Source organism: Benincasa hispida, chromosome 3 (genome assembly GCF_009727055.1).
Source record: "Benincasa hispida cultivar B227 chromosome 3, ASM972705v1, whole genome shotgun sequence".
Taxonomy (NCBI): Eukaryota; Viridiplantae; Streptophyta; class Magnoliopsida; order Cucurbitales; family Cucurbitaceae; genus Benincasa; species Benincasa hispida.
In genome coordinates, this window is record NC_052351.1 from 59,676,622 (window position 1) to 59,701,814 (window position 25,193).

General features: G+C 33.0%; 1 protein-coding gene across 1 annotated transcript; it reads left to right on the plus strand.

Annotated features, from left to right (window-relative positions):
- Positions 1 to 12,281: 12,281 nt before the first annotated feature.
- Positions 12,282 to 13,874, plus strand: LOC120072687 (40S ribosomal protein S28-1). Its single transcript, XM_039025135.1, has 2 exons — positions 12,282 to 12,408; positions 13,407 to 13,874. Exon 2 carries the CDS (start codon positions 13,409 to 13,411, stop codon positions 13,604 to 13,606), a length of 198 nt encoding a protein of 65 aa, XP_038881063.1. The 5' UTR covers positions 12,282 to 12,408; positions 13,407 to 13,408; the 3' UTR covers positions 13,607 to 13,874.
- Positions 13,875 to 25,193: the final 11,319 nt, after the last annotated feature.

A 25,193-nucleotide genomic window follows, 5' to 3' on the forward strand; every position in this document is an offset into this window, starting at 1 on the left:
TAACAACATTTTACTGTTAAAAGTGACTATTTCAAATTCAATGACTTGGAGTAACTCGATCTTAATCCCGAGCTAACTATGAACTCCTGTTTATTCGGGATTATCTTGTGATTTGCATAGGTGAGAGTAGTTCAACAACACTGCTCAATAAGCCTCCCATTTTAGGGTTAAGACTGGATAGATAGCTGGGGACATAGTTCTGCAAGATGGAATTCACTCCTACCCGACTTAGGCAAATGGGTTGTTCTTTTAAACAATGATTCCTGGTCTTGAACAATGGGGCCCTGCCCTCTCATGATCGAGAAGGTCATGGTTTATAAGTTGGCCTATAAACCAATTATTCAAATGAAGGATCAAGTGGGAGCTTAAGGAGTAAGATGTGTTTACAGGGGGTAAAACGGTAATTTTGACCTAGCTGTAAATATGAACAACATGTAAAGAATCGACTTACTAATTATGGTTAAAATGGATTGAAATATATTTATAGTGAGGGGAATGTAACTACTGGGCTTTAGTGGAATGACCCAATAGTTAATGAATGTTGGTTAATTGGGTTAAAGAGTTTAGCTGGTTAATCTTGGATCGTTGGAGTCCATGATCTGTAGGTCCACGAGATCCCCCTATTAGCTTATATCGGACTAAACCTTAGAATAGTATGACGAACGAATTTGAAGTGTTCAAAATTCAGTTTTTGGAGCAAAGTGTTAAATATATTTGATATATTTAACTTAATGTTTAATTGTGAATTAAATATGAAGAGAGAGAGAATATGACTTTTTAAATAAGATTTAAATATCATTCGTATTGAATTAGATTAGTGTTGGATTTAATATTAAATTAAATTAATTAAATTTTTTAATTAATTATTTAATATTAATTTATTTTTAAAATTAATTATTTGAATTAATTTTGAAATTAAAAATTGGTCAAAATTGCATCTAAAGTCAAAATTATTGACTAAGTCAAAAATGCAATAACAAGTCAAAATGTGATTTTGGACTTTGAGAGTCAACAAGTCAAATTGTTGACTTTGGACTTTTTAAGTCAAAATTTTGACCTTTGACCAAGTTAGTGGAAAGTTACAATAATTCTGAGTGGAAAATTCTAACTATTGTATTGTCAAGTGTTGTCTTCAATTTGAAGAAACTTGCCCCATTTAATCTTACTTTGAGTTAGTGGTTTATTGAGTGTAAAATTCTCATCAAACTCAAAATTGTATGTCATGCATGAGATGACCTATAAATAGAAGAGTTCTATGATATATTTTTCTTCTTGGCAAAGTGACATTTATGAGATTTTTGAGAAAAAAATCTTGAGCCTAATTCTCTCTCAATCCTTAACCTACTCCTCTCCAAATTAGTCACTCACCGGATCTCACCATCCCATTCTTAAGGTTGGAGTATAGTCGGGAAGTCTCTTGTGGTGGTCTATGAACCATTCGTGAGGAGGTTGGAGCAGATTTTGAGAAATTTGAAACTACAAAGGTTGTATTTCTTCTATCTTTTTGCTTTATTTTCTATTGCATGCTTATTCTTTACAAATTAACTTAATTAGAGTACTTTAGATTCTTTATTACTTTCGCTGCGCATGTGTTCGTTCCATCCATTGGTATCAAAGCATGCTTAAAGTACTCAATTTTTGGCTAATTTATGCATATGGTGGGTATTGATTCATGTGTGAATGCTTGTGTTCTAAAATGGATAATTTTGGTTTTGGCATCCATTTTTCCTCTTGGGTTGTAATAATTATTGTAATTGCCCAGTGTTTTATGGGCTTTAATGTCTTGCAAAGGGTCTATAATTTTGCTAGAGTCTTTAGAGTCAGTCTTAGGATGTAATTGTTCGGTTCAGCCCCAGTTCGCGACCCGCGACCCGACTCGAATCCACGTCAAGCTGCTTCCTTCCACGCCCACATCCGCCTGGCCTGTGTTGGCCTATGAAGCCTGTCCGCAACCTGGCCTGCATCTTTAGCCCAGTTGTTGGCTCGAGTGCACCCCAGTTCATGAAGGAGCCGACCTGTCGACCCGCATGCTCCATCTGACCCTCGCACCCGATTTGGTGGCTCAGCCAGTCCAGATGGTCTGGGCTGGTCCGGTTCAAGCTGGTTTGACCAGTTTTGACCGGTTTTGGGCTGTTCTACTATTTTGAAGGCCGGTTCAAGCGTTTTCAAACAGTTCGAGCTGGTTCGAAGTGTTCGGAGGCAGTTTGAGGCTATTTTCTATTTATTATTGTAATAATTTTAGCTTTTAGCTAGCTTAGGATGCTAAAATCGGTCCATTTTAATATGTTTATTTAATTATGCATTGTGAATGTATGGATTAAATATTTTTATTTATTGTGTGCATATTGTATACCATGTAGATTTAAAATCCCACCATAGGATAAGCATGTAGCATGCATTGCAAGTATATTATAAGTGTTATAATGTACAATATGCATGTGTAGGTTTCCATATTTTTTTATATAAGTTGTTATATTGATGCATGAAATGAATGTTTATATAATTGTTATATAAAGAATGTTAGGTGCATGTTATAGGTTTATTATCTATGTTACAAGTGTTATAAAAAGAGATATATTTTAAAATCTATAACAAAGATAAAAGCATGCTCACTTATGGTTTAACAACTTGTTTTAATAGTTAAAATAGGCCGTTAACACATAAAATTTGATTACAAACTCAATCAGTTTATAAACCTATCTAAGGCTGGAGGTATTTAAGTTGATAGTTTACATAACACCTCCTACCTGAGGATTATAGCCAAAATACTGAGCATTGTTAATCGATTTTATGAGCATGCACGAGCGGTTTAAGGTTTTAAAATTGGTTTTTCACCTAGACATCATAAGTTAAATCCAAATATAAACATTATACTTGGATAAACCATATAGACTTAGGGTTTTAATTAGCCGAAATATACCTAAGTAAAAGAATACCCAAACATTTAGAACACTTCAGTGAGAGATTAACAATATATACGATATATCGTTTTTAGCTCTCACGTCCTAAAGAGTTCACACCGTGAGATCCATGCTCGGCTTCATGTCGCTTTTACCACGATGGCTTCATTCGGAAAGTGTTTGCATAGGTCAATAACAAGGTGAATGGGGGAAGTAGTTCATAGTCCACATATCCTACGGTCTCCTCCATTAGTTTGAACCGTGAGATTCCTATGTTGCACTTGCTGTCATTTTTAGGCAGCACAAGCTAGTCGTTAACTGCGGCGATCCCTTCGGAGGGTTCTAACATAGGATTCGAAACAACCTAAGCTTCAGAAATGAATAGGGTTATATAGTTTCGTCTTGAACATTGTTTTCCAATTTGGGGGCATGTTCATACCTTTCTACAAAATTTGAAAATGGCGGGTCACACTTACAAGAGTTACTATACGTTAGTAAAGTTCTTGACCGAAAACAGTAACCAAATAACTATAGGAATAAGAGTTATTCTAGATATAGTATTTGGTCAAGATTATCTTGCTTCAGTGAAGGAATATTTGACTGCTCCTCAGTAGCATCTATTCTAACTCACTAAAGTATCATAGCAAATAAATAAAGAAATATGGGTACTTTATTACTTTTGCTAAAATTGGATTTAAATGCATAAGTTTAATAGAAGTTGTTTATTTTTCAACAATGTCAAACTCGATTATACAACTTCTTGCTTCCGAAAAATTCAATGGAGAAGATTACTCTAATTGGAAATCAAATATAAATACAATATTAGTAGTTGATGACCTGAGGTTTGTTTTAATGGAGGAATGTCCTCCTCTTTCCAGTTCAAATACTAATCGAAATGTTCGAGAAGTTCATGATAGATGGGTAATGGCTAATGAGAAGGCGAGATAATGCTAAAATTCTGTTCTTGTGGTTTCGAACTATTTGGATCCCAAGAACATATCACGTTTCTCCCAAATCTTTCATTTGGAACTGCGTAGCAAGCCATCTCTTAACGTCAACAACAAATTCTACTTCATTTCCTATGAGTAGAATATCATCAACATACAAAACCAGAAAAGCTATAGTTTTGTTGATGATCTTCTTGTAAACACAAGGTTCATCAACATTTTGTTCAAAGCCATAAGATTTGATCACAGTATCAAATCTCATATTCTAGGATCTAGAAGCTTGTTTTAACCCATAAATGGATCTATTAAGCTTGCAAACTTTTTGCTATTGACCCTGTTCTTAAATCCTTTTGGTTGAGACATATAGATACTCTCCTCATGATAGCCATTCAGAAAGGTTGTCTTAACATTCATTTGCCAGATTTCATAATCATAAAATGCAGCAATGGATAAAAGTATCCTAATAAACTTGATCATGGCAACTAGAGAGAAGGTTTCTTCATAGTCTACCCCCTCTCTTTGGGTAAACCCTTTAGCCATAAGCCTAACCTTGTACGTCTGTACCTTACCGGCTTGGTCTCGTTTTCTTTTGTAGATCCACTTACAACCGATAGGTTTTACCCCTTCTAATTGATCTACAAGGTCACAGACTGAATTGAAATACATTGACTCCATTTCAAGGTCCATGGCTTAAATCCACTGGTCTTTATCTACATCTTCCATTACTTGTTTGAAAGTTAATGGATCCTCTAAGCCATCATCTGATATGAACATTTGAGTTTCAGTTAAACCCATGTACCGGTCAGGCTGTTGCACAACCTTCCCACTACGTCGAGGCATTCTCAACTCTTAAGAAGGATGTGAAGTACCAGTTTCATCAACAACTCTTGTTGATGGACCTACTCGATCAACAACTTTTGTTGATCTATCTGTAGTTTCTCTAGTCATTTAATTTATTACTAGCTTACTGTGAGGTTGATGATTTTTAATGTGGTCTTCTTCTAGGAAAGTTGCATTTGTCGATATAAATACTTTATCCTCTTGATGATCATAAAAGAAACCACCTTTCATCTCTTTAGGATAGCCTACAAATAGGCATACTTTTATACGACGTTCCATTTTCTTAGGTCTTTGAACCAACACATGTGTTGAACATCCCCAGAACTTGAAGTAACGAAAACTACCTTTACGTCCTCTCCATAGCTCATAAGGTGTTTCAGAAACACTTTTCGAGGGAACCATGTTCAAAATATATACTGTAGTCTGAACTGCATATCCTAAAAAAGAACTAGATAACTGAGCATAACTCATCATTGAATGAACCATGTCTAACAAAGTTCTATTTCTCCTTTCTACCACACCACTTTGTTGAGGTGTGCCAAATGCTGTAAGTTTGACTGAATTTCGTGTTCTGGAATTTTAAGTCCATGTACTCATCACATCAATCTGATCAAATTGTTTTAAGCCTTTTACCTAATTGATTCTCAACCTTAGCCTTTTATTCCTTGAACTTTACAAGTGTGTCGGACTTATGATGCATTAGAAAAATATGGCCATACCTTGAATAATCACCAACGAAGTTGATGAAATATTCATACCCTCTTCTAGCTTGAACATTCATCGGACCGCAAAAGTCTGAATGTACCAGCTCTAAGGGTTCTTTGGCTCTAAGACTTTTTCCAGAAAAAGATCTTTTAGTCATTCTACCCTCAAGATAAGATTCATATGGCGGTAATAAACTGTCTTCTAACTGATTTAGATGACCGTTCTTAACCAATCTCTCAATTCTATTGAGATTTATGTGACCAAGTCTCAAGTGCCAAAGATAGGCATTTGGAGAAATTTTCTGTTTCTTATTTTGAGTTTCATCTATTTTAAACATCTTTATGTTTAAGAGTCATTTACCTCAGTTGGTTTTAATGTGGTCTTCTTCCAGGAAAGTTGCATTTGTCGATACAAATACTTTATTCTCCCGAGGATCGTAAAAGAAACTACCTTTCGTCTCTTTAGGATAGCCTATAAATAGTAATACTTTTGTATTATGTTCTATTTTCTTAGGATTTTGTATCAACACATGTGCTAGACATCCCTAGATCTTGAAGTAATGAAAACTACCTTTACGTCCTCTCCATAGATCGTAAGGTGTTTCAGAAACACTTTTTGAGGGAACCATGCTCAAAATATATACTGCAGTCTGAACTGCATATCCCCAAAAAGAACTAGATAACTGAGCGTAACTCATCATTGAATGAACCATGTCTAACAAGGTTTTGTTTCTCCTTTCTGCCACACCATTTTGTTGAGGTGTGTCAGGTGCTGTGAGTTGTGACTGAATTTCATGTTCTATTAAATAGTCCTGAAATTTTAAGTCCATGTACTCATCATCTTGATCTGATCGAAGTGTTTTAAGCTTTTTACCTAATTGGTTCTTAACCTTAGCCTTATATTCCTTGAACTTTTCAAGTGTTCAGACTTATGATGCATTAAGTAAATATGGTCATACCTTGAATAATCATCAACGAAGCTGATGAAATATTCATACCCTCCTCTAGCTTTAACACTTATCAGACCGCAAAGGTCTGAATGTACCAGTTCTGAGGGTTCTTTGGCTCTAAGATCTTTTCCAAAAAAAGATCTTTTAGTCATTTACCCACAAGACAAGATTCACATGGCGGTAATGAACTGTCTTCTAACTGATTTAGATGACTGTTCTTAACCAATCTCTCAATTCTGTTGAGATTTATGTGACCAAGTCTCAAGTGCCAAAGATAGGCATTTGGAGAAATTTTCTGTTTCTTACTTTGAGTTTCAGTTGTTTTAAACATCTCTATGTTTAAGACGGATTTTACCTCAGGTGGTTTTAATGTGGTATTCTTCTAAGAAAGTTGCATTTGTCGATACAAATACTTTATCCTCCTAAGGATCATAAAATAATCAAGATCACTTTGTTTGTAGTACCTTATAACAAATTTTAATAACTACAGAGTTGGCTGCATCCGATAGTGTTACTAGAATAAGACACCCAATCTTATTCGCATACTGACCTTTTTGGCTACTTACTCGAACTTGATCAATCTTTTTGTCTCCACATAAAGTTCAAGTATTCATATAATAGGCATAGATCTTAGTTTATTGGATTTAGACTTTGCAAGTGAAATTTACAAATTCAATAACAACTTTATTGAATAAATGTCAAATAACATCTTTATTGATAATATAAAATGTTTCACTTTACAAACTGCGAGTTTTAGGATATACAACCCAACATCAAATTCATTGCTCTTCTTAGTTTCTGACAGTAGAACATACTTAGGTTGATTAACCATTTCTAAAACATATAGGCCATCAGCCTTTTTTCCAACAAGGATTGTTCTTCCCTGCTTCTCTATCTTTAGAGCATTTCTCTCCTGAATGAATGTGCAGCCCTGATCATCCAGCATATCCAAAGAGATGAGATTTCTCTTGAGCTTTGGAACATGCCTAACATCCTTTAGAAGAACTTCTCTGTTGTCTGATAATTTTAGTAACATTGAGCCTCTACCATTGATTTCACACTCATTGTTGTTGCCCATGTAAACTAAGTCTTCTTCCTCTGATTTGTAGTCAACAAACCAACCTCTTTTGGAAGTCATGTGGTAGGTACATCCTGAGTCTAGAACCCAGTTTCCTTCCTCAATTTCAAAGTCCATGGCTTTTTTATTTGCAATAGTGAGCAATTCAGTGTACTCATAATTTTCTTCACCAGCAGGCCTTCGATGTCTTCTTTGTTCCCTTGGTTTCCTTTGATCATCTCCTTTGAAGTCTCTATTTATGGTTGATTTTTCTCTGCCATAAGGTTTAAACCTTCTATTATCATCCCTTCTGTGATGCTTCCTCCTCTCAGAGCAATTTCTCTTGAAATGCCCTTCCTTATGACAAATAAAGCATGTTAAGGTTGGCCTTTCTCTGTGCATTTTCTGATTTCTGTTATAATGATTCTTCTTAAACTGATTTTTTCCTTTTGAAAATAAAGATTCTGCACCACCAACACTTTTGCCTTTTGCTTGAAGTTCCAACTCTCTGCTCCTTAAGGTTGTGATGACAATATCTATTGTCACAACTTCTCTTCTATACTGCATGGTTGTCTTTACTTTTTTTTATAAGTATCATGGAGTGAATTAATTAGCAAAGAAGCTTTATTCTATGTCCCGAGTTTCTCCCCAGATTGATTAAACTCATTAGTAAGTCTCTTGAATTCATCTAAATTCTCATTCAAGGACTTAGAGTGATTCATTTTAAAAGAATAGCCTTTCTCGAATGTAGAGTTTATTAGGTAGATCCCTTCTGTCATAAAGAGCCTTTAACTTCTCCCAAACTTCATATGTTGTGTCTTTGTTTATGACTTATCTCAAAACACTATATGAAATATTAAGGATCAGTGTTCTATATGCATTTTTTTCCATATTTTGTCTATCTTCAGCACTTAGAGTAGCAGGTAGGATCTTTGGATCATCCCAGGCTTTCAGGGCCTTTTGAGAACTTAAAAATTCTTTGACCCTCTTTGTCCAAAAAATAAAGTCTCCTGCTCCATTAAACTTTTCAATTTTAAATTTAGCATGGCCATCCCAAGAACTTCAAGAATTTGACTTATGCTACCTCAAGAATTTCATGAAACTAATCTATGACCTCTCAAGAACTTCAAGAAACTGATCTAAGGTTCCAAGAACACCAAGAAGCTACCATATAGTTCTGATACAAGTTGTTATTACAATGGGCCCAAAAAGAAAAAGGAATGCTAGGCCCAAGAAAATAAGTCCTTGTTTGAGCTGATCTAGAATGCAAAAGAAAAGTGGTAGCTGATGTGTGTGGAGCTCCTTAAGCCACGTATCTCATCAATAAGCAAGTGGAAAGCTAAGTTTCCATTTCCTTTCTTCATGTGTCAGAAAATAAAAACGAAATGAAAATGTTCTTATCTTCTTTTTTCTCTACTATTCATGCTAGGGTTAGTCTTTCGATCTCAAATTAGAAACTGAAGAAGATGAACATGCAATTAGAAATTCAAGGAGAGAAAGAAGAAATGAACACAATAATGCATAGTGGTATTGTGATTAGGATAATTTGGTTGTCAGGTAATACTCATCAATGAAACATTAATTGATAAGTGGTATTGTGATTAGGATAATTTGAAACTAAACCAATACCAATCAAAATATATGAGATACAACGAAACATATATTATAAAGATATAAAGATTACATTTCAATTGTTCTAAATAAATAAGTAATATTAAAGTGAAATTCAATTGTTCAAGTTAAATTAAAATAAAAAAGAACTGAAAACAAACTAATGGATAATAGCATATTTGCAAGTCTTCATGTTGTGACCAACACGTCCACACCGTCCACATTTTACCCTCCTTTTAAATTCTAATGGAGATTGGATCCTTAACTTCTTATGCCTACGAATGGAAGGTTTGGCCTTTGGTGACAAGATTTGTATATTCTTCAAGTATTTTGGTATAACCCAAAAAGCTTGGTTCCAAACTACTATAAGTTGAACGCATAATATGGTGACACATAATCCAGTCAATACATCGTATGCATGAGGATAACTTTTATTATGCAGATGAATAGTATGTTGATCAGATCCACCAATTACTTGATACAGCTAGTTATTGCCTGGATATTATATCCTTTTTTAACCTGTTCTCATAATTCTTGCTCAGCTGACTTCGTGTAACAGAAAGAACCGAGACAAACAAAGAAGTAGAAGTTAGTTTATCATTGTTTCTTCTTTCTCTTTTGTTTGTTGTAACCACCAGCACACCAAAGACTTCTTCCATTAAAAATGAGAGCTTGTATAAAAGACGAAAGAATGAGAGAGTGAAAGAGGTGAGAGCGCATTCATTCTGTAAAGAAGTTTAAAAGAAGAAGCAATAAGGATACCCTCGATACCCTCCCTTTTTTGCACAGTGGACATACGCCTTTGGCCGAACTACTTAACTTCTTGTGTTCTTTCTTTCTCAAAGATTGTCTACTACATGATTGTTTAGTTCCTCTTGCATCATCTATATGATCATTTAGTTCCACTTTGCATCGTCTACACGATCATCTAGTTCCTCTTACTATCGTCTCAATGATCATGTAGTGCTTCTTAGTATCATCTACACTATTAAACTATCGTCTAGTTTCTCTGATAGACGATGGAACTCGCATACAAGTAAACGATTGAAATTTTGAAGCTTAAAGGATATTGTCTTCCCTAAGTCTTTGAAGTTAAATAGACCGTTTATATGGAGTAGTTTGAGCCTGCAAAATAAGAGAATTATAGTTATCTGAGGCCACACTTCACGTGTAAGATGATAACCGGCTTCATTTTTTCGTTTATAAAACCACTTTTGCAATAACGTTCTAATCTGCTTCTAATTTTGAATTCATTGGCAATTCTCAGGGACAAAAAGCACGACTCCATTTTGAAAAATCAATTGATTCCAAGTCATCACGAGTACCGGCGCTATCCTTTGCGACGATGACAGCCTGAAGACGCCGATGATAATCTCAATATGGACGGCAGCGTACGACTGTCGATGGCTTGCAATAGAGAGAGATGGCTAAGTGAAGGAGATGGTAAATTGAGAGGGAGAGAGATTATTGTTTAGATTAAGTAATTTTTTTTTAATTTTTATGTTATTATTATTATTATTATTATTATTAAGTAATTGCAAACAAGAAGATTTGATAATCTCACGCCCCTAAGTGAATGATTTCTTAGAAGAAATTATAGTTTAGATCGTTGAATATATTATTATTATTATTATTATTATTATTATATTATAAATGCAATGTATATTATAATATACTATTTAGTGTGGATATCCATAACCTACTTAGGTTAACAAATATCACAAACCTCATATTGAATTTTCATGCTGTAACATGCACTCTCAATTGAATTCTATGTTGTAACATACACAATTCAATGTTTTATAAATAGTTGTGTATGGTGCTTTACAACACAATTAAGTTCAATATTTGTTCTCTCCTATCTCTCTTCTACTTGTTTCTTTTGTTGTTGTGTTTGTTTATGCATTGTTATTATGTGTTATATATATATATATATATTATCCAATTAAGTTAACTCTTATCCTTTTCTCTCTCATATTCAAAATTTTCAACTTTTAAATCTTTTATCAACTTAAATTAAAAATTTTTTAAATCCCTTATCAAATAAATTTAAATTAATTATCTTTTCAATTATATCAATTTTGGTTCCAGAAACCAAGATTAAAGATAAATAAAATCCAATAATTTGAGATAATCAATTTTAAATTCACCTGAAATTCGAGATGCCTAAACCTCATAATTTTATAATACAATTACATTATATTTGTAAATGTAGATTAGTTAAGTCTCACATTTCACATTATTATTACACTGTATGCATAAATAGTGCAAAAAAAACTTGCAAAAATGTTAAAATTTTCAAACAGTGGCCAATGACTAGTTTAAATATGATAATATTTGATACAATATTTCTAACACAAAATGCAATTACACTATATATATAAAGTTTATAGAATATAAATTGTATAAACAATAACATTATAAACAAACAAATGTAGGAAAATTTTGAAAAATAATGAAAAATAATCTTATAAGAAGATTGAAACAAATATCGGGAAAAAAATAATTGAATAAATCAAAAGAAATATTTGGAAAGAAAAATATTATCAAACTTAATTCAAAATTTTCAAATCCCTTATTGATAAGGTGAATTTGAATACTTATTTGTGTGTTAATAACAACCACTTTTGTTGAGATATTGATAAAAATACAATTTAATTCAAATGATTTAAAATGATATAATAATATAATAATATATTATGAGATAAAACGTGAAATTTCAAAAATATGAAAAAATATACAACTAATTTGATAACAATATGTATAAAATAATGAAAAAGATTAAGATACAATTAAAATTGATAACAAACATTTAAAATAATTGAAAATTAGTAAGATAAAAATCAAATTTGACAATAAAGATACATTTAAGTTTAAATTGGTTTAGTTTGAATCAATCTGTAAATTAGTTATCAAAATATAATTTAATAATAAAATATATATTCAAATTTCAGAAGGGGCGAAAAATACGAAATTGTGTCCATTTTCTATTTTTTAATTAAATTTAGTAGGTTATAATATGATAACTCACGCTTGACTACACTGTATTTAATATTTTCCACCTAGGAACCAATTAAGAATAAATCAGATATTATGAAAATGTCATCTCCATGACTTGCATCCGATTTGCCACAAATCTTATTATTTTCGGTTCTTGCTATTTATCCAAAAGAATCCTCAAATGTTGTTATATTATCCAATTTCCATAATGTTACTGTAATTTTCCCATTCCTGAGTGGCCCAGCCCACAAGGCCCAATCCACTTTATTTATAAAATAAAAAACGAAATAAAAATAAATTAATAGAAAGGGAAATTATTAGAAACGTAAACCCTAGCCAAGCCAATCCCTACCCCATTGCCGCACAATCTTCTTCATCGTTCTTCTTCCTTGATCTCAGGTTCTCTCTCTGAACTCTTATCTCTCTGCTTCTTGATTTTCTTCAATTTCCTATAAACTTGAGTCTCTTAATTTCTCTGCCTGATTGTGGACGAATTGTTCCAGTTTTCCTACTTTTGTTGCCCTTTAAACGTTCCTTTGATGATTTTGTTTCTCTGATTGAATTCTTACACGACAGAGAGTTTTCAAATAGTAATTGAACTGGAAGCTGATGCACTCTTGCTGTAGGTCTTCGTATTAAGGAGATTTAAAGTTTTTGGGCTTTTATGATTTTTATGAAGTTATTGGAATTATGACTTCCGTTATGCTTTTTGTAATTAGTATCACTGGCTTCTACGCATTAGGTCTTTCGAATTGGGAAGTTGGAACTTTATAAGCGGTACATGGTGATGGATTGTTTGAGGAGGACTAAAAACACTTTTGCTATTGTATAAAGGCTCTTCCCACACATACGTAGGACATGTTTGATAGATATAATTTCCTTTTGTTGTGTTCAAAATCGTTATTTTAGTGTTAAACATGAATATTCCATTAAAGTTGATTTTGAATGGATTAAAATACATGTTTTGGATTGATTTTAATTTTAAAAAGGGGATTTTAACTATTTGAGAATCAATCCCAAACATGCCCATATTGTGTTTGGGAGTGATTTACAAATATTAGTCGTTATTATTATTATTTTCTTTTTGGGAGGATCCACTTTTGAAGCACTTTTGGCTAAAATGATCGTCAAGGAATACTTGAAACAGACCACCTTGGGTTGACCGGTTATTCATAGAAGCCATCGAAAAAATTAAATAGGACTTTAATCGCACTTTTAAGACTGAGTATCGTAGTGATTGTTCAATAAATACTGTTTTCTAAAATGGTTATATTGAAACTAAAATCAATAAGTTTTAAGACATTTCAAAACATACCTTTAAGGAGGATCATTTATGAGACAAGGAAGGTTCAATCTAACTGTAAGATTGTTTTTTATTTTTTGGTTTGTTTGTGTAGGAATGGAATCACAAATCAAACATGCTGTGGTGGTGAAAGTAATGGGTAGAACTGGATCAAGAGGGCAGGTGACTCAAGTGAGAGTCAAGTTTCTTGATGATCAGAATCGTTACATTATGAGGAATGTCAAGGGACCAGTCAGGGAAGGTGATATTCTTACCCTACTCGAGTCTGAGAGGGAAGCTAGAAGGTTGCGGTGATGGAAAATTTTCTGTTGCTGCCATCATATTTTTTTTCCTCTTTTCAAGTGTGGAATTTAGTAACTTGTTTGCTCCAAGACTTTGATTCTGGGGCTGAATGTGTGAACTAGTTGCGTAATTTAATTGAGTTTTGATAATTTGTGGTTTTTTACTTGCTTAATGAATGTGAAGGAATGTTTTTTTGTGTTATTTTTGTCACGTGCATTTTGACTCTGTTTGAGTTGAATGCTAGTTGAAAGGTCATTGAAGTGGATATACTTCAGATTCATATTACAGGCTTGTTTTTTTAATTTTGTTTTAGTTTGTTTGTTTTTGTTTTTTACGAGATGGGACTTGAAGTTGATAGTATAAACATTATGATAGTCAAGCTATGCTCATTTTGGCCTTAGTTTAGATTTGTTGGGCACTTATTGCCATTATAGATGTGTCGAAAGATTAATATTATTTTTGTCTGTATTTTGGAGTTTGTTCCAATAATCCCATACTTTAGGATATTTGAATATTGTTCTCAAATAAAACTCACATGAGTTTAGTTATCTTAGAATTGTCTTTGATTTTATTTTAGGTTGCTGTCAATTTAAAATAATAAAAACTTGAGACAAAGATTGATTTTCAATAATAAAAACAATTTTTGGGTATTGATTCCAATACTTGATTTTTTAAGTACTAGATTTTGGATTACTCTCTTGAAAAATGATTTTTTCTCCTGTAATTCTAATTGATTCTTAATCTCTTTAAATCAAGTTAAGAAATATGGCTCTAGTTATATTCAAATTTTTTACATTAAAAAATATTGTTCAACATATATTTTATTGAATGGAACATTTAACATAACATTTATTGATGACCAGTCAATAGATAACAAGAATTATAAGAACTAACTGAAATTTATACATACATTCATTAACACCCTAGAAATAAGAAGTCTAGTCACTCGTCACAATCAAAACCTAAAACACCCTTCATAACCTTGCTCAAATATTTCAAATGGTTCAATAAGAAGTCTAGTCACTCGTCACAATCAAAACCTAAAACACCCTTCATAACCTTGCTCAAATATTTCAAATGGTTCAATGAAAACATAGGCTTAGCTGCCTTTCTTTCAAAACCTAAAACACCCTTCAAGAGTATGACTGCTCGATGTTCTTTGCATTCAGGTTCTATTCCTTTGGATAACCTCATTAGTAGTTTACACTAATTCAAGTCCCAACAATTTCTTTTCATTGACCTCAACCTAATGAACAAGAGTCTTGCAACTCTTTCTCATATCAAACCTCAAAAGGCGCTATGCCTATAGTAGCTTGGTAATAGTTATTATAGTAAACTCCATGAGATGCAAATGGGAGTCCCAACTTTCTGTAAAATATAACTCTAGTTTTTTGTCCAAATGCTCAGTTTGACCATCAGCCTGTGGGTGAAAAGTTGTACTAATCTCTAACCGAGCACCTAATACTTTCTAGCGACTTCCAAAAATTGGATGTGCAATAGGGGTCCTCTAGTTGGCATAGAAGTGTGACACCCTCTTCCACATATAACTATGAAACTTAAGATGCTGAAAATCAACAGTAGTTCAACACAAGCATTCTAAGAAACGCCATGAGCGTAAGAGATATTATTTACTAAAAACATGTATTTGAACTAGTTGTGTTGGCATAGATAAATTCTCATACGTGTGGCAAAGCAACTACCTATATACATCATAAACCCAATATACATAGCAGAGCAATTTTGATCAACTGAAAATTACTTCCACTTTAGGATGTCAACTGTGATGCCTCTCTTAGTACCTACCTGCCTAAGAAACAACTTTGTTCAATTGAATCTCATAATCATTAAAACTCAACACAAGGCTTTCTACTGTCAAGAGCTGTAAAACTTAGTTGAGACAATCATCATGTTACTATCTAGTTCTAAGACAATTGTTTCTCATTGTTTAGAACCTGCTACGAACGAGACTAGAAATCTATTTCATAATAAGGTTCCTGAAGTCCTTGGATACTATAGAGCATGAGTTCATCTTAAACACATCACCATAATTCCATAATAACTGTATCAAACCTCTGAAGATAGTTTCTAAGATTGAAATCTTCCTAATTCATAAATCTATCTTGAAAATTTCTATCTTCATAAAGTCGATCAACTTGTCATCCACGCCAGAAGAAACATATTCTATGTGGCGCTTTGAGTCCAAAACTCGGAATTCAAATTGACAACTAATGGCCCAACATTCCCTTACGACTTGACTACACTACCATACTCGATTCTTAAAAGTTGATACATAAATCCATGGATTCCATCTCCCTCTACTTGACAAACAAAACTAATATGCTTAAAGGAAAAATGTTAGTGCATACAAGAACTTTGCTAAATAGTTCATGTTTCTATGACCTGAGTTACTTCATCCTATCTATAATCACTTCTTGCTATCAATTAGAGCCCTATTCTCGAGTTCATCTCTTGTGCTATTGATCATCCAGAGAGCACCATCCTTGTATACTTTGCGATAAATAACTTCCAATTTTCACTTAAATTGATTTCTCACGAGTTTCTAGTCAGAGCTTGCGCCCAAAGTCACAATCACTTAATCCTTGATAATGCCTTCAACAATCACCTTTTTGCTACTAAAGCCTCAACCTTCCATTTCAATAGTTCCTAGCAACCATTGCTACTAACGACTCCCTTTTAAATTATCCCTCCTTAACCTTTTGTTTTGAAAAATACTTTCATGTTGACATTGAGCTTCATAACCAATGTTTTACACAATTTCTTCCACCAACACATAATAAGGTCCAAAGTCCCAAGTAGTAACTAGATTGCTTATTCCAATTCTAAAGGCTTGCAAACACCAAATTTCGATCTTAGAAGGGCAAACCAAGCTTATATACTTGTAGTCTCAAAACATTAATTTCCCTTATCTTCCAAAAATAATAAAATCTTCCCTAAGTACTTTTTATTTTTCTCACACTTATCTTTGTCAAGACTAATTTATCCAAGGTGCTTTTCCTCTTTCCAAGTGTGAAAAAATCCATACTATGTGTAATTCTACTAAACTCCTCTATAAATCTTACCTTCTGACTCAAGGTTTCTATTTTGTTTAGAATTCACTTTCACAACTTGTTTTTGTTTTAAACTCCAAAAGTCTTTCTCTCGGTCCAATCGATCAATTTTAAACCTTCTCACCCTAACAATGACATGAGTATGACCCACAATTATATGATGTAACTTCTCAATTAAAAAGCCACAATATTTTTTTCCCACTTCAGTCTTGGTACTTTGTTTAGTCCAACCACCTTAACTTCTCAAGAGTCATTACAACATATCAAAATCTTTACTCAAAAGCTGCACTAAAAAACCAACGACTTCAATTACTAGTAACCTAAAAATTAGGTCTCTTAAGATAGCTTTTTTTTCTTTTTCACGATTAAGACAACTAACTTAATTTCAATGTAAGCACGTACTTCATTGCAACATAGTTTCTTTTAGCACCACCACTTTCACTTTCTAATAAAACATACTACAATTTCATTAATTGACTCTCATATGTAAGCAACTTTTTTTCTTTCTTAAATAAGTACATCCTCTTTTGTCTTCACTATCATAATGCGGCATAGTTTTATCACACATTAACATAGTTGAGCTGATATATATATTCCTTTCTGAATGTCCTTCTATAAGGTAAACTAGTGACAAGTGACCCCATAATATTTTTTCCATAGTGCCATAGCTAAACAAAATCACATACTAGCTTCTTTCAAGTCATTAAACGATCAATAGAACATAATTAGTACATAAACTAAACAAATATTTTTATGCACAACTTTTCATAAAAACTTTACTTACAAAATATACCTGACGATGACAAAGAATCCATTGACGAGGCATAAGGACATTTTGGACTTACGATGTAAATCAGTCTACAAAACCTAAAAGCTTAGGCTCTGAAACTAACTATAATGACCTAACTTTCTAGATGGACAAAGGACCATTACTACATGCATGCATAAAACTCAAAACGGCTTTTTCGCAAAGTCTGACCAAAACAAATAAATTTTCATAAAATAAATTTCTAATATGAAACTCAAAGAATATAACTTCACTGTTCGGGGTACCCTTAAACCCAATTGGAAAAAAAACTTAAATAAATATCCGAACAAATTAATCAAGGATTTAAATGTTGAACTCCTAAATTAGAACATGAAAACATGAAAAAATAAATTTCTAATATGAAACTCAAAGAATATAACTTCACTGTTCGGGGTACTCTTAAACCCAATTGGAAAAAAAACTTAAATAAATATCCCAACGAATTGATCAAGGATTTAAATGTTGAACTCCTAAATTAGAACATGAAAACATGAAAAAAAATAAAACATGGGCTTGGTCATGGATTATTCTAGTCATTCGTCATTCTGTCCTTTTCTTTACCTAAATATATATATATATATATAGAGTGAGTATAAAAATACCCAATAAGTGGCCGACTACTGGGTCCACTAGGTGTATATGTTATTCCTATCATGACAAAGGTGTGCATCCCAAACATAGGCATAGGCATAAGGAGCGAGCCCGAAGGCACACTTTCATAAAAGTGACTCCGAAGAGTCACCAAAATCATAAGCATAGATGACACCCGTAAGGAAACCGAAACATACATAGGGAATGTACACAGTCTGATAGAATTGCTAACAGTCACCATCAATCTATCATGCAACATACAACGTCTACGTTCATATCAAGCCATAGTATGATATAACAATCATAGTAAAATAACAAAGAAGTTTTCAGATCAGTCTCAACAGTCATTTATCAGTCAATCATGGCAGAACATTCATCACAATAGAAACATCCTTTTAGTGTATTCACAGTCTTAACATCAACTTGGGGTTCGAGGGTCAACCAATGGTAAATCACTTACCTCAAATAAAAAATTCGAATTTTAAGCAATTTAATTCCTTTCTTGGCCTAATTAGACTCTTGAATTGAATCCCAAAGTCACCAAATTCAACCCTTAACAATGTCGGAGAGTTTGGTATAGATTTTGAAACTCCTCCAAAGCTAAGATTAAAACATTAATTAGGCAACTATCCATACTCAAAATATTTGAAGACCCAAAACATAATCTCAACTTCAGATCTCCAAACAATTACCCAAAACGTTGCTTAAGCCAAAATCGTTTCGAAACCTCTCACACAGTTGAACTTATGCATAAACAAAAAAATTAAGGACTCCAAGTCCAAATTGCAGTGCCATTATTATTCAAACCAAAAGGGTCCGAATTCTTAGAACTTACCAAAATTGATGGAGCAACTCATAATCTTGTCGGACAGCTGAAAGAGTAAACTAACAAGCAGCGGAAGAAATCATAATTAATAAGCATTCAAATTACACTTAATTTGAATTTAAAAACATGAATCAAAATTTTTTTTAAAGAAGGTTTCACGAACATGTTACCTTTGATGAAAACTCTTTAATTCCAACTAAAATCCACGAATTAGATCTTCAAACTCACAGTAGACCACCAAGAGAAGTTTCTTTACTAATTCTAGCTCAGAATGTGTGGTGGAAATATTGAATTGAGATCAATTAGGAGATCAATTAGGTGAGGTTGAAGAGGTTTTTTAGGCTGGAAAGAAGAGTTCAGAATTTTTCTAAAGAATTCTTGCATGTCCTAAAATTTGAGAAATTGAACATATTTAAATGTTCAATACATACAAGCACTAAGTATTAATGCAATTTGACACTTCAAATCACATTAATTCTTAGGCTTAGGTGTTGGATTTAGTGGATTATTCTATCAAAAGTTGGATTAATCCACTAACTTTTTTTTTTCTAAAATAAAATTAATTTTTCAAAATAAAAAATGATTTTCATAAAATCACCTTTAATTAAATTTATTTATGAATTTCTAATTTTAAAAATAAATTATTTAAATAATTAATTAAACAAATTTAATTATTTATTTAAATAATAATATAATATCAAATATTAAATTAATCAAACACCTAATTAATACATGAATCCTATTCATATAATTCAACATTTAAATCAATATTTAAATATTTTAAACTCCCCAATTTCGTTTAAAATTAAACGCATTAATTATATCAAATATAATCAATTAAACCCTAAATTGAATTTAAACATTATAAATTCAAAAACTCTATTTTAATTTGAACAATTCAAATTTGCTCAATTCAATAATCCAAGATTTAGTTTACGAGTCAATAGAGAGACCTTATGGTCCTACAAATGATGAGCTCCAACGATTTATAATTAATTGATTTAAACTCTTTAAACTGAATTAATTTATTTTCGTTAACTACCGAGATATACCACTATAGCTTGATAGTTGCACTCTTCTCACTGTAGATATATTTCTGTTCACTATAACTATAATTAATAAGTCGATCCTTTCACATGTCATTCGTATTTACAGTTAGGTCAAAATTATCGTTTTACCCCTGTAAATGCATCTTGCTTCTTAAGCTCCCACTGATCCTCCATTGAACAATTGGTTTATAGTCCAACTTATAAACTATAACCCTCTCGATTAGAGAGCGAGGCCCCATTGTTCAAGACCAGGAATCAGTGCTTAAGAGAACAACCTATCTGTTAACCCTAAATCAGGTAGGAGTGAATTTCATCTTGTAGAACTATGTTCCCAGCTACCTATTCGGTCTTATCCCAAAATGGGAGGCTTATTGAGCAGTGTTGTTGGAATACTCTCACCTATGCAGATCAAAGGATAATCCCAAATAAACAGGAGTTCATAGTTAGCTCAGGATTAAGATCGAGTTACCTTGGGTCATTGCATTTTAAATAATCAGTTTTAACAGTAAACGGTCGTTATAAGCCACACTCAATACTTAGTAGGATTTTTGGGGTGTCAAACTCACATTTAGCAAGTAATTGCATATTCGTTCAACAAATTCTAGGTTTAATTTCTAATATCAATAACTCGAAATTCAGAACTCATTTTAAAAAAAATTCCTTTTTCAAACATGCTCATAATTGTGTTAACAACATTACCTCAAAATGTCAACGTAAAAATCCTCATGGATTGATTTGGGACTTTAAATCTTCCTCATTGGCCCTAATCCATGTAGTTGCCTGTTTGTTCAACAATTTCTAGGTTTAACTTCCAAAATATGTAACTCAAACCAGACCTTATCTTTCAAAAGTTCCTTCTACAAACTTATTTACAATGGTGACAAAAATCTTTCCTTAAATTTTCAGCTTGAAATTCCATATGGTTTGGCTTGGAACTTAAATTCTTTTTCGATGACCCGGAATCGCTCAAAAATGAAACCCTTCATTAAATCCTTCCTTCTCTATCCTTCTTTCGGTGAGACTTCCTTCCAGTGGTACTGCTTCATAAACTAGACTCATAGAGCTTTGTAATGGTGCCAAGATCGTTTGATTTGCTCGGAGGAATTGCCCAAAGTAGTCTTTTGAAGTTCGTTTTCTCTTTTAAATTGTAACAATGGCTTAGGGCCCCTAGATTACACGCCACCTCATCCACTAATGGCTTAGGGCCCCTAGATTCTAACACACCACCTCATCCACTAATGGCTTAGGGCCCCTAGATTAAGACAACTATCCGGATTAATTAAGGTTTAAAGCTGATCGCTCATGCAAAACTCGATGCTCGATGGTATTTTGGTAATTACTCTATGGAAAATCCAATGTTATTCTGCAAAATACTCGATAGAAAACCTGATGCTCGATGGGATACTCAATGCTCGATGGCTTACTCGATGCACGATCCTTCCTTTATCACACATACTCGATGCATGATCCTTCCTCGATCACACATACTCAATGCTCGATGGCATTTACTCGATGCTTGCCTTGTGCTTACTCGATGCTTGCTTAATGCTTACTCGATGCTCAGCCACCATTTTCACAGTCAACACTTGGCCAAAATTTCTTTTTGTAAGGCTAGCTTATTAAGTACCCAAGAGCCAAGTTTCCCATACTTAAACATTTTCCTTCTTCATTTCCTATCCTTTACCCATGTCCCCACAATTCCAAACTAACTTAAATATTTAACCCCCTTACTTTACTAATCTCAACAATAAACATATTTAAATAGGAAAAGTAGGGTTCGGGTTTTACATACACAAGGTTTGTCAGCATTCTGTTCAAAGCCATAAGACTTGATTGCAATGTCAAATCTTATATTCCACAATCTAGAAGCTTGTTTTAACCCATAAATGGATCTTTTAAGCTTTCAAACATTTTGTTCTTAGCCCTATTCAATGAACTATTTTAGTTGAAACATGAAAATACTTTCATCAAGATGGCCATTCAAGAAAGCTATCTTGACATCCATTTGCCAGATTTCATAGTCATAATATGTGGCAATGGATAAAAGTATTCTTATTGATTTTATCATGGCAACAGAAGAGAAGGTTTTTTCATAGTCAACCCCCTCCCTTTGAGTAAAACCTTTTGCCACAAGTATGGCTTTATAGGGTTGCACCTTGCCAGTTTAGTCATGCTTTCTCTTATAGATCTAGACAGAATTGAAGTACATTGACTCTATTTTCACGTCCATGGCTTTTATCCACTGTTCCCTATCAATATTATCCATTTCCCGTTTAAAGCTTAATGGATCCCTCTAGGCCATCATCATTGGCATTTTATTACCTTGTAGCATGTGTTTCCTCCCCCTTCTGTCTTTGACTCTTCTAGTTCTTTTGCTTTAAATTCTTGGGGTTGTTGGGTTACTATATTAGGCAATATGCTTTGTTATTCTTTATTCCCCGTTCCTCCACCTCCTTCATGTTCATCATCTCTCTTTGACTTTAATTGTTCAACCCCACAAGTTGTAGCAAGATTTGGATTATCTTGATCATCTTCTTTATCATCTTCCATAGTATCTAGTTTCTTTGTGAACTCAGATGTCGCATTTCTGTATGTAATTGTTATTCAACTTTTTTATGGATTAAACAACTACATTGTAATTGAGCGTACCATAAAGACTTCACCGATATTTTGATTGTCCATGCTCTTTTGTTCTTTTCATTTGTTCTAATATTAGGTTCATTTTTCCATCGGTTCAACCATTTGTTGCCTCAAGGAGTCCTAGTTCTTCATCACAACCTGTTGATTTTCATTGATTGTTTGATTCATCATCTTTTGATGTTTTTCTATCCTCTCTAGTCACTCTGTAATATGTTCGATGTCTATGGGATCGTGTCAACTTCTATTAATTATGAGGTCCATTACATGCGTTTTTGTTTTTGCTTTTGAAGTGGCTAACAGTGTGTTCTTGAATTAATGTTTTCTTTTCTTCCAGAAATGACTCAAACCATAAAATTTTCATTTCTTTTGGAGTAGTTAAGAGTGGACAAATTTCAAGCTAGACAACATAATGAAGAGAAACAAACTATTAGTAAACATTTTATTACTTTGATTGTTATGCAATGTGTATGGAATTCAATGTTACCTTGGGTTACTCGAAAACCTTATTCTTCAAGTCCTTCCATTTTGGTTGGCTATCAGTAGCCCAATTTATTATTCTTGGCAGATTCATATTAACTCTCCTTGCAAAGCAGTTTTATCCAATACTGAGTGTAGGTATGACTTCGTAAGCACGTGTTAGGATTGGGAATATAAACCCTCCTAATGTCATTCATGTAGCACACTTGCCAGAGGTGACATTATGCATCACGTCAACTAGAAGGTCAAAGGCCAACCTACCCTAAGGATAATTTCTAAAATGCTCCTCATCATCCACCGTCAAGATGTGGTTGATGTCTACATATACGGTATCCTGTTTTGGAAGAAAGAAACTCTACAGGAAATAAAATTGGGCCAATTTTAGTTGGTCACTCCTAGACCCACCCTTGCTAACTTTAAAGCTTAGATTGACTTACCTTCTTATAATTGTCTTCTCTCCCTCAAAATACAAGTTTATAATATGACTTTCCCCTTTAATCTTTTCCTTATCTATATTAGGCAAAGGTCCACAATTTAGGCCTGTAATTAGAGCAAATTCTCTAAGGCTAAATTTTAACACCCTACTACCTATTAAGAAGTTTAATTGCGAGGAACATTTAGGCTTGTATTGTCTCTAAATCAAGTGCATCAATAGTAGGAAAGACTGGTTTGTTATGGAGAGGTCAAGGAAGTGACCAAATGAAGTTTCCCTAAACTTGTCTAGAAGGGGTCCTCTAAGTCTCTTCTTAAGTATATCAATTACCTTCGATTTTCCTTGTAGGTTTATCCATAAGGGTTCATCCTACTTTGATTTTGGCATTAAATACAATGCGTCCTAGAAAAGTCTATTATAAACATTTATGTTATACAATTATAATGTATTATATTATGTTAGAGGTTTGATTAATATACCATTCACAATACATTAGTTTTATTACAGGAATGTGCTAATCTAACAGATTAAATAAGGTGTAATTATATTGTTTTCATCATAAAACATACAACAATACCATGCTATCTTTACTCACATTACATCATAACTAGTCATACTAAACCATAACCTAAATTTATATGCATCCAACCAGTCACATTACACCATATTTGCAGTTTATATTCAGTATCCAACATACAATTAACAAAATTATTAGTTATAATAAGAATTATTATATGTAGTACAAATCTCACTACTTTCTTCGACTGTATCAACCTTTCAAGCTTCCCGTTTTGTCTTATTTCCTTTTTCATTCTCCTTCTTAACTATTGCCTTCAAGGATTAACATTTTATTAGAATTTTGTATACATCAAACTATTTTATAAATTCACTTGAGAAATATTATCTTTTTTATTCGGAAAACTCCTTTTTAGTCCATCAGCTTTTAAATAGGTGCATTTGGTCTTATGGTTTCAATTTCATCATTTTAGACCTCCACTTTTACAAAATAGGTTCAAAAGGTCTCTATTATCATTTTCTATATTTATTAGTTTTTTTTATTATTTCAAATGCTAAAAAATGACATATTAAATTTAAAAATAAAAAAATTATTTTTCTCTTCTCTCTCTCCTCCCTCATTCAACTACCCGTTCTTACTCTCCACCATTGTTATCCTTGAATGGGTATTTTGAAAAAGAAACTGTATTTGTCATCCTCCATAGCTATTTCTTTCACCCTTGTTTTCATTGATCTTCTAAGAAATCTCTCTAATTTCTATTTTTGTCAACATCCATAGCTAGAATCCTTCCATTTCCTTTTCATTTAATCGACCCCATTTTGCAATTCACTCCCCCTTCCCCCACTTAAAACTTTCTCACAAACTCATTGAATCTCGCACTTGAAAATCACTGCTCTTCTGTTAAAATATTTGCTCTAATTAATTTCTTTGGTTTTAAAGATTAGGAAAAGAAAAATAAAAAGAAGAGGAGGTTGAAAGTTATTTTAACAAGCGAGTTTTATAGTTTCGCCATCTGGGTTTTCTATTAAATAGAGCTAGTAGCGGTGGCACTATTGTTAAACAACCATGGCAATCCAAAAATTCCTGAAAACTTATCGAAGAAGCCCTCGTTGGCCTTAGGAGGTTCAAAACCATCATTCATGATTGTAGAAAATTTACTCCCCCCTCCCCCACTTAAAACTTTCTCGCAA

What these genes read in the sequence shown, in the direction of transcription:
- LOC120072687 (XM_039025135.1), top strand. Translation starts at nt 13,409, where the DNA reads ATGGAATCACAAATCAAACATGCTGTGGTGGTGAAAGTAATGGGTAGA.